The sequence below is a fragment of the Malaya genurostris genome, chromosome 1 (genome assembly GCF_030247185.1).
Source record: "Malaya genurostris strain Urasoe2022 chromosome 1, Malgen_1.1, whole genome shotgun sequence".
Taxonomy (NCBI): domain Eukaryota; kingdom Metazoa; phylum Arthropoda; class Insecta; order Diptera; family Culicidae; genus Malaya; species Malaya genurostris.
Genome location: NC_080570.1, coordinates 61,867,393 through 61,878,609, shown reverse-complemented (window position 1 = coordinate 61,878,609; position 11,217 = coordinate 61,867,393). Strand labels below are relative to the sequence as shown.

General features: G+C 37.4%; 1 protein-coding gene across 1 annotated transcript; it reads left to right on the top strand.

Moving 5' to 3' along the window:
• Positions 1-1,192: 1,192 nt before the first annotated feature.
• Positions 1,193-4,107, top strand: LOC131440250 (protein arginine N-methyltransferase 1). The gene is made up of 3 exons (XM_058611362.1): positions 1,193-1,524; positions 2,159-2,664; positions 2,731-4,107. The coding sequence occupies exons 1-3, from the start codon at positions 1,522-1,524 to the stop codon at positions 3,353-3,355; spliced, it is 1,134 nt and encodes a 377-aa protein (XP_058467345.1). The 5' UTR covers positions 1,193-1,521; the 3' UTR covers positions 3,356-4,107.
• Positions 4,108-11,217: the final 7,110 nt, after the last annotated feature.

The window sequence follows — 11,217 nt, the reverse complement described above, 5'->3', positions numbered from 1 at the left end:
TCTCACACTATTGAAAGAGATATTTTGTCATTTCAAGAGATCAACTGACGGTGGTTAAACTGAGCCTCGATTGAAGAGAAACGAGTGATGAATTGAATGCTGCCCGTTCGGGCCGTCAGCAAGCATTGTGTGTGTCAGAGAGTGAAGTTTATTGCATTAGAGAGATCGTCAATGTGTTCCACATTCAGTTTCAATTGAATTGAGTGAAATTTTACAGCACTGGTTGGAATAACATCTTTTAACATTATTTTATTGTTGAAATTTAATTTTGTTAGTGAATACAGATAAATACAGATTTTTTATAGAGAATAATACAGATTTCCCATGAAAATATCTGGCATCTCTGGTTACGAATGTTGTTTCATTGGAAGATTTTTTAAAAATATCAGAAGAAAGACAACACGTGATTTTTGTGAAGCAGAAGGAGGTCAAGCGGAAGAAAATTATCAATTCGATCGGATAATCACCGAGGTCCAGAATTATCACAAAATACTTGAAAATGAGTTCTTAAATAGAGAGTTTCTCCAACTTGAGTAGCTGTTATCGTGGATATGAAGTATTTGTACGTATCAGGAAAAAAGGTGTCTTGCCATGGACGTAGTCTGCACTCTGTACGATCAAATGTGCTTTCTGACAGATAACCGTATCTGACGGTAAAGGCTATTTGTCTCCGTTTTTTCGATCGCTTGGTGATTCGTGGTATGACTATAGAACAAAGTCGCAAAAATACAAAGAAAATATTAGTGCAATATTATTATAATGGGTTCAGCTTTTAGTATCACTTGTGTATGACATTCCTGTCGATTTTATAATGACAATAAAGAATTAGAATTTATTGAATGCCCTTTGGATTTTATGTACACTTAAAATGTTTTCATATCATGTTTAGGAATTATCATCTACTCACTATCCATATGACATACCTAATGATAAAACGTAAATTGAAATGTAAAGTATGAATTGGAGAATTTTTCATATGATATTACGAGGATTCAGATTTTACGTACACTTTAAATAAAAAATTTAGGTATTCATTTGGCTCTTAATAAATATAATTTAAATATAAAAAATATTTCAGTGCAGCTAAATAGGAGATGTTTACTTTTTCACCGGGAATTGATACCGTAATCTATTACATCCCTCAAAGTCTCTCATGAGCTCCCAACTGTCAATTTTGTGGGTTCTCGTCGTAGCGGCCACCGCAAGAACAGCGTTTTTGTGCGACGAAAAGAATAAAGTGTGGTTTGCAACACGAACGTTCTAGGCAGTTATATTAAAATCTCAACCATTTTGACCACACATAAGCGGAAAGTAACTTTAAATTGCAAGTAAATAGTAGTTTCTGAATTTAGAATTGTAATCAGTGAGCTTTGCGCTTTAGATATTGTATGAATTAGAATTCAGTGTATTGCGTCTGCTGGTTGTGCTGTACCTAAGAAAAAAGGGTTTAGTTCATCACCACAATTTTTATATAAATATCCCTAAGTTAGCGTTTTCCACGAACATCAGGAAATTCTGAACATGGTAAATATGCTAGATACATGTATTTGATATTTTTTACCGTTTTTATACAATCGATTTTGAGGCATCGTTCTGATGCCACAAACCATAACCATATGCGCGGAAAAGAGAGAGAGAGTGACAGCTTGAGCACAGCATCCTTTTATTATAGAATAAAGGAAATACTTTGACTTTTAGTCGTACATGTACAAAATATTGCTAACAAATAAAACATGACAACGTTAACACGCTTGGTAGCTAGTGAAAGATTTACGTGCAGTGAATTGAAAAATGGCGTCTGTTCCCGGCTTCAACCAATCTCTTGAATACTTTTTGATTTACATAGGAACGAATCCATAAATTTCTTTAATTAACATTTTGCTAACGTAGAAGCATGATTTAAAGTTCCGTCATTTTATATAATTGCCTTCTACATTTGACAAACTGTACACAAATATGCCTCTTTGCTCTCTACCGCTAATAATCAGTGTTGCAATGAAGAGTGGAAAAACTCAAATCATTCATTATTTGTGTAATACCATTGATGCGAACGGCTTGATGAATCTGGTTTAATTGCATCGTTATTATAATCCCTCGTACAGTAAACATCTGTGACGAATCTAACGTAGGTTACTTTCCATTTTAACGAAATTTTAAGGCCGATGTCAATATGGAACCGGTGGAAAATAGTAAACCTACTTCGTCCTCTCCTACATCGTCTTCCACGATGGCGTCCAGTCCCAACGGAAACACCGATGGTGGTGTCGACAATGGAGGCGATCTTGCGACCAACGCAGAGGACATGACCTCGCGAGATTATTACTTCGACTCGTATGCACATTTCGGCATTCACGAGGAGATGTTGAAGGATGAGGTTCGAACTCTGACCTATCGTAATGCGATGTATCACAACAAGCACCTGTTCAAGGGGAAAACCGTACTGGACATCGGTTGTGGTACGGGTATTTTGTCAATGTTTGCTGCCAAGGCAGGTGCTACCAAGGTGATTGCTGTGGAGTGTTCAAACATTATCGACTATGCACAAAAGATTGTAGAAGCGAACCATTTGGATGGAATAATAACTTTGGTTAAAGGAAAAGTGGAGGAAATCGAGCTGCCTGATGGAATCAAGCAAGTCGATATAATCATCTCGGAATGGATGGGGTATGTTTATACCATAGAGTATTTAAATTAACGTAGTTTATTGACTTTTTTCCTGCACTATTACAGTTACTGCCTATTCTATGAATCAATGCTGGACACGGTGATCTACGCACGTGACAAGTGGCTCAAGCCTAACGTTGGTATGATGTTCCCAGATCGATGCACTCTGTTCGTGTCTGCCATCGAAGACAGACAGTATAAGGACGAGAAGATCAACTGGTGGGACAATGTGTACGGGTTTAACATGAGTTCGATTCGGAAAGTGGCCATCAGTGAACCCCTGGTGGATGTTGTAGATCCGAAACAGATTGTTACTAGCTCCTATCTTGTTAAGGAAATTGATTTGTACACCGTCCGCAAGCAAGATCTCGATTTTGAATCACCGTTTCATCTGATCGTCAAACGTAACGATTTCATTCAAGCTCTTATTACGTATTTTAATGTTGAGTTTACCAAATGTCACCAACGTCTGGGCTTCAGCACTTCGCCAGAGTCCCCGTACACACACTGGAAGCAGACGGTATTCTATTTCGATGAATATCTGACGGTGAAAAAGGGCGAAGAAATTTACGGAATGTTCACTATGAAACCGAATGCAAGAAATAATCGCGATCTGGACTTCATGATTGATTTGCATTTCAAAGGGGAGCTGTCGCAGGTCAATGAAAAAAATCACTACCGAATGCGTTAGAATCTTTCCTAAATTGACTCGGTGGCCGCATTTTAGAATAAGGTAACAAAAAAACCATACCAGATATCGTCAAACGACCCCACCCTGCAGGCGAAAAATTTACACTCAACTCCTATCACCCAAATATGGGGGAAAATTTTATTGTTAGCATTCTTTTCGAATTGAAAACCATTTTCTTGACCAACCATAATTCTTCGTTTTTGTTTAGTCTGTCATTCAAATAAAACACTTCGAGCAAGTAGCGTGAAATGGACGAACAGAAGCATTGAATGCCGAGCAATTTGAACTAACACTAAGTGAACAATAGACGAAAGCCGGAACGTTCTTTTAATTTTAAATAAATCTAACCCATAACTGAATCGTTTGAAAACATAAATTGACTGTATTAAAATGTCGTGGAAAATACGCTAAAGTTTTTTGAGGTGAATTTTATACTAGTCGACATGGCACATTACGTTCCTTACGATCAGTAATAGTAACATCAGTGCGATACACTAGGAAGAGGACATTATTCCTTGAAAAAAACGTGTAAATGCAGTCGTCAAGTCTGCACTATTTACCGCCAATAGATGGACCTAGAGCAAAGCTTCGATAATACAATTACCAACTTCTATGCAGTGAAGGTGATAAGCCAGTTCTTGGAGACAAACATGGCTCACTAACAGTGAGTCAGTCACTGAAAAAGGACACTTCTTAAGTCGAAATGATAGCGAATGAAAATTTGCAAGATTAAAGTATTTCCGTGGAATGAATCAATCTGTGCATTTGCTAAAAATAGTTAAAAAGAAAGCCGGTCAGACACAGTGGGATTTATCTTCGATTGTCCGTTTTGATTAGATGTTTTGGGTCGGTTGAGTAAAAAATCGTCTGTCCACTAAACTTGGAGCGGTTTCAAGTCTTTTCTGCGTCATCTGCTTTGTGCGAAATACTTTCGTGTCGGCCGTCTAAAGATCCACATGTGGGCTCTACTTTCTAGATGTACTCTACTACTGCACAAAAATCCGCGTGAAGAAAAAACGTTTAAAACCGCGTAAAAACTGACCTCATGCACACTTTTACAACTCTTGTCGTTAGCACATGACATTCAATTTTGTCTGCAATTGTTAGTAGGTTCTATTCAACCCTGATTTTTAAAAAGCAAAGCCTTGGTATTACATTCCTGTAGTAGAATTTTTGACCTTCTGTTTCAACAGACTTCGCAGTCGATTCAGAGTGTACAGAACCGTTGCATGGCTGGTGCTACGATCCTACTGACACTACGAATCCTTCCAGGTCGAGGCTCGAACATACGCCAACTGGTTTGTGTACCTTATGCATTGAACCGGGAATTTTAAACAGGTGTATAAATAAGTACATGCCGTTTTCTTACAGATGACATGGTAATGATTTACCTTTCCTATTATGTAATGGAAAGTCATGCAGTTTTTAGAATCTATGTATCATTTAGCTGAAGCGCAAAAACAAAAACTTTTTCTCTAGGAAAATTTCAAGTTTTGTGGCGAATAAAATGTTTTTGAGGGGAGTTATATCAAATAAGAAGGAAACAGCTGCCAAAAGTCATGATATTTTGGTAGAAACGTATAGTAAGCATGCTTTAACTGAGCGAACGTGTCGGAGGAGGTTTGCATGGTCAAAAATGACAATTTTGATTTGGAAAACGAGAATCGAATTTTGAAGATGACGAATTGTAGGAATTACACGATCAAGATCCGCCGCAAACGCAAGAAAAACTTGCAAAATCTTTCGAAGCAAGCAAATTAAGACGTTTTCCTCTGTATTAGTACCATAGTCTTATGTGTGTGTGATGAATCACATCCCAGCACATTGCTTAACTTCTACCCAACGAGATATGATGAATGTATTATAATCATCGCAGTGACGCTATTAGAACCAATTCGAGGAGTAACGTAAATGAGCGAAGGTATAAAACGAACATGCACGATATATACCAGCAACGAAGAATATATTAGTAGATTCGAGTTCTCCACGATTATTGCTTATTCATTTTCACCCTTCTCTCTTGTGTGCGGTGAATAGTTCAACGTTATTCGAGACAGGAGTGAGTAATATAAGAAAGTTCGCACTGAAGATGGATGAATGAATTAGTTACACGAAGAATACGTGCAACATTGTTCAACGGTACAAATAAGTTTTTGCATCGAATTGTTACTGGCGATGAAAAGTGGGTATTTTGCGATAATCCAAAGTATGGATACCCCGGCCATGAACCATCATCAACGGCATATCATCAATATTAATGGCCTGATCATCAATCATCAATATTCATGGACTGATGGTTATGCTCTGTATATGGTAAGCGCTAATGCAAACGTGGTAAAAAGTCACATGAGAGATCTACATGCAGAAAAATTTATTTTAAATTTTAATATATTACACTATTTTGAATCGGCGCTTATTTTCATTTTCCTTTGATTCAAATACATTTGATATTTACTTCAAAACCAAAAAAAATTATTTCTACGCGCACAGAAATAAAATGAGCATTAAATTCAAATATATTGTGCTTTGAATTCAAATATATTTCATTTCCACCTGAGTTTCATTTCACTTGGAATCAAATACAATTGTTATTTGATTCAAAGCAAATTAGTTTTGTTTCTAGCATCAGGCTTTCGTGCGACTGCGTGTAGATTCAATGAAGGATTTTTTAAATTCAATAAATTGTTATTTAAAAACTATTTTTGAGCTTGAGCTTAAGCGACCACCCCTGGTTGCTACTCCGTTACTGATCGGAATTAGCTGAAATTGTACAGGGAGTTTTTAGATGATCCGACCTGGGACTGGTAAACCATCCTTCAATGTACATCTGGTAATCCCAGAAATCATTGATCAGTACCGGCGCCGGCCAGGCCCGAACGTAGATCGTCTAAGGAATGGGAAGGGATGTTAGTCCAACACTTGTTGTTACTAGAGGCCGTATATACTACTGCGCACTCCACAAGTGTCACGGGAGAAGAATATTTGTTAGTAAAAATTTCAGTATTGGTTTCGCGCGCGACTCAGTATGTTCCGGTTTCAAGATGCTCGGATGCACCACTAAACTCACTGACTTCCCGAATGAACGTTTCAACAATATCCTATATTGAAGTCCCGGGAAGTCTTGATTCACAGCTCTTATTCGAGGAAACTGAAGAAAAATTTGCAATACTATCGCGTAAAGAATAAAAACTTCCCTATTTTTTATAAATGAAACTAGGCTCAACTGGTTATATTGATTGATCTGGACAGCCGACTACCGAGAAAAATATCAATTTACTGTTTGAAATATTAATATCAAGTGTTTTTTACTATGTATCTAATATACCGATATATGTTATCTCTGTTATTAACTTTGTAATATAAACGCAATGGTTGATTTTTATCATTCATTTTATAATCCTGCAAGACAATCAATAACATAGAAGAAGAAATCATTCCTAATAAAACTTTTCTCCGAAGCTAGACGGAAATTGATAGGTTGAATAAAGAGATAATTTAGTAAAATAGAGTAATCAGAAGTGAAACATTGAAAATATCTGATAACTGAAAGGAAAAAGAAACTCCTGCAATTGTCGCCTTTTACGACATGGAAACAGGAACCCAGTGGATCTATTCTTGGCTCTTTTTTTCCGCCGGATTCCACACGGCATCTAGGCTGGTACTGTCCGGAGAGAGCTAATAGGTACTATCAATCTCCTAGTGGACCCCCGCCCCTTTGTTATTTAAAAACTATTTTTAACTAATTATTGTAAATTAAATTTTTATTTATTATTGAATGCATTTTATGCACTCAGCTAAGTACAGAGTTCGCCATGTAACTTTTTTTTAAACATGCAATAAAACACAAACGGTTCATCCGATTTCAAAATTTATTTTTTCATATTAAAGTACAATCCTTCCGGTTCATTGTGGAATATAATTTCATTCAAATGGCTGCCTTGGCTGGCCTTGCAGTACGCCATACGGTCGGTCCAGTATTTTAGTACATTTTCGATTGTATGCAGCTTTATTTCAGCTATGGTTGCACGAATGTTGTCCTTCAAGGCTTGAATTGTCTCTGGCTTGTCCACATAACACTTATCTTTGACAGCCCCCCAAAGATAATAGTCTAACGGCGTCAAATCACAGCTCCGAGGCGGCCAAACGACATTCGAATTTCGACTGATAATTCGATCTTCGAAGACTGTGCGCAGAAGATCGATCGTAGCGTTGGCTGTGTGGCACGTAGCGCCGTATTGTTGGAATCAAATGGTGTCCAAGTCTTCCTCTTCAAGTAACGGGAAGAACCAATCGCTAATCATGGCACAGTAGCGCTCGCCATTAACCGTGGCGGCCGCTCCTGCCTCATTTTCGAGAAAAATTGGCCCAATGATGCCGCCAGACCAAAATCCGCACCAAACCGTCACTCTCTGAGAATGCATCGGCTTCTCCATGATAACGTGCGGGTTTTCCGTCCACCAGATGCGACAAGTTTGCTTATTAACATACCCGCCGAGATGAAAATGTGCCTCATCTTTTCTTCCCATTTTCATACGTAATTTTCGCACACATTCCGTAACATTACCATGATTTTCAAAGAAAAACTGCACTATTTTCACGCGTTCCTCAAGCGTATACACAACCATTTTCGTTCAGCGGAAGGATAAAACTAAGTTTCTGTCAAATCAGAAGTGACATCAAGGTTACCAATGTCGAAATAACCGCTAGTTAAAAAAAGTTAGATTGCGGACCCTGTATGGTTGCAGTATTCGTTCAATAATTCCCAAAAGCTTTACTGTGAAACCGTTCTCTGGAATGAATACAAATGTAAGTTCCCTGTACATACATAATTCATAACCTACCTTGCATATGAAAGCACCCAATTCGAACGATTTCAATAGTGCAGATAATTTAAATTCGTCAACTGCTTCGAAAGTTATTAAAGCACACGTTTAATGTCAAGATGCATTTGCTTCTTAAGCAAACCTTCAAGTTCTCGTATCGAAGGTCGAATTTTGCACTGCCTGAAGTCAACAACAATTGTATTCTTTCGTGTCGGCGGTAGCTTTTGTTCGTTTGGTTCACTCATTTCGAGGTCGTTCTATTGTTCACTACACAATCCTGTACTTGGTTTCTTCTGTCCCGAACGTAAGCGGTTTTGTTTTATCGACTGACTTGGATGAGATGTGAAAGCGAACTGTGTAAAAGCTGTTGATATTTAGTGGAAACCATGCTATATTTATCTGAAATCAGACCCTGTCAGCTTGGAGCGAAATCAATCTTCAGTTCAGCAACGCCATCGCACGGCATCACATTCAACATATCGGGTCGTATGAATAAAACGTAGCATGCTTGAATTTCGGTAGTAAATGCTACATGTGGATCACGTTCCTGTCAAAATCAGAGACTTTCGAACATGTAGTATTTACTACAATTTTTCGGTAGGTAGCTCCAGAGGTTGCTACTCGTGTGTTTGCTAATAAAGTGAAGTAGAAAAATTGAATAAAGTGGCATTTTTGCCGCAGTAAGTACGTTTCTTGCTTTGTGCATACTTATTCCAGCTTTTCCGGCTCCGAGTCGATTCGGCATGCATTAAATGCTCAAATTAGTAGGTAGCATTAACTACATGTACGAACTTGTTTTTTTATTCATATCAAACGCGTTTTTAATAAGATACTACAAACAAAAGACTTTACTACATGTTATTCATACGGCCCATCATGTCAATTGTATGGGTGCGCAGTGCTGCTATTTTGGCGCGCACGAATTTGACATTTCTCTTCCCTACTTCTATGTATGAGATTCGATGCGGACTCGTCTGAGGGCGTCATGTTCACAAAAAAGGATGTTGCCAATGATTTGTTCGTGAAATGTGAGAGCTGGATATCTTGTTAATATGATGTCTTTGCTGAAATGCACATAAAAAAGATAAGATATTGTTTAACACTTAGATTTCACTTGAAACACAGTTGACGAATCAATTGTTTTGCACATACATTTGTACTCATTTCCACTAGAAAATGAAGTGTTTAACACATTTAGCTCGATTCAATAGCAAAACGCATAACATCCGAAGCAAAAACACATCAAAGCTAAGTGAAAAATAATCTAATCTTCCATCTTAGTGAATTTGCACATGAAATCTTAAAACAAATCGCTTTGGTTATGTATTGAAATGAAAAAGCATACTAAATTGAAGTGCTGTTTACATATGCAACTGCTGTCAAACCGTTTGACTGAAGCCAGTTTCGAATCTAGTTACAACGTTATACACACTCAAAACCATTTCTTGAGCTCGGCATAATAAAATGCCGAAACTGATCAGCAATACGTAAATTTACTGATTGCTCAGTAATCAATACGCAGCTGTCATTTATTGCCGCGTTACATTTTCACTTCGCATTGTGCGATTATTTTCCGAAATTCTCGAGTGAAAAAATGGATAATCTTCGAAGAAGCGTGGAACCACTTGCAAGTAAAAATATTGAATAAATATAGTGACATGTTTCGCTTTATAAAAAGCGACTTTATCAGAGCACTCGCGATTATATGGGAAAAACACCCAACACGGGACTCAAGGCGTCCTCGAGACAAAACTTTGGGGAATATGCGAAAAATAACCCAATGCATGGAATAACTCAATAGATCAAAGTAAGTTTATTTTTTTAACAATACCGTATATGCATAATTAAATATTGAACATTTTTGTAAGCCAAAAATCAATATATATTTTTATTTTCATATTTCCAGCTCGACTCAAGGTGGCCGCATCTGGAAACGCCGCTACATGTTTTCAGGTAGAGGCGCCGCTGCGTGTTTTCAGGTAGAGGCTTTAAACACTACTGACAACAAATTTGTAAGCCTCCTTTAAGTGTTAATAAAATAAATTTTTGATCCTGAATGGCGTGTTTATAATGTTGAGAAATTACAAACAAAATTAATTGACTAGATTTTTAATTACTGATGATTCGGTAATTTATTTTTTCAGTTTTTCGTTTCATTGGATTGCCGAATATTCAGTGAACGTTTCACTGAGAAAACAGTAAATCTTATGCTGACGATTTCGGCAATATTTGACGTTTGTCAAATTTGAGGGTGCCGAGACGCTCAGTAATTTTATTTTTGCCGAGATGATTGCTGATTACTCGGCTGTGCGAATCTCGGCCTTTTTTTGCCGAGACTCAGCTAAAAAATTTAAGTGTGTAGAACTGGAAATCGAGTCAGTTTCGAACCAGATCCTTATATCGGGTTTGCTCATACCACAGACTAACAGACAGGACACTCAAATTAGATTCTTCAATCATTTTAACGGTCATTTTGAATATTCCTTCATTTGGGACAGTACTCACATATGTCATGATGGCGCCACGTTACCCTATCAAAAACATCCTGTCTGTCATCTAGACTGTGTTTATTTTTTTCATTTACCAACAGAGTTGCCATTCATACAGAATTACTATATACATAATTGTGCCTACTTCTCATCCTCCAACGCAATACAAAATCGAACCAATATTTACTTGCTTCTGGTCTGCCGCCACTTAATTTCGGGTGAAACTTCCAACACAACAAAAAATAGTCTAGATGAACAACGTTGAGTCAAATAAATGGTTACCTTCCAACATCGCGAAAAAGTTAAATATATTATCAACGTAATCCAATAATTAATTGTGACGATTCATTTTCAAATATTTTGATGAAATCAGGCATCCCTGCAAGCAGCTGATCGGTGTTGACAAACGAGGGGAAACCAACTAGTAAAAAAACTTGTACATATCACAAGGGGTGTACAGATAGTAAATAGTTCGCGCAGTACAATATAGGTGGAACTAGTGCATCACGAAAAATTATTTTTATAAGAATTTACTCATACTGTCATGTCT

Coding starts and splice junctions, on each gene's coding strand:
- LOC131440250 (XM_058611362.1), top strand. Junction 2,665..2,730: donor ATCATCTCGGAATGGATGGG/GTATGTTTATAC, acceptor GCACTATTACAG/TTACTGCCTATTCTATGAAT.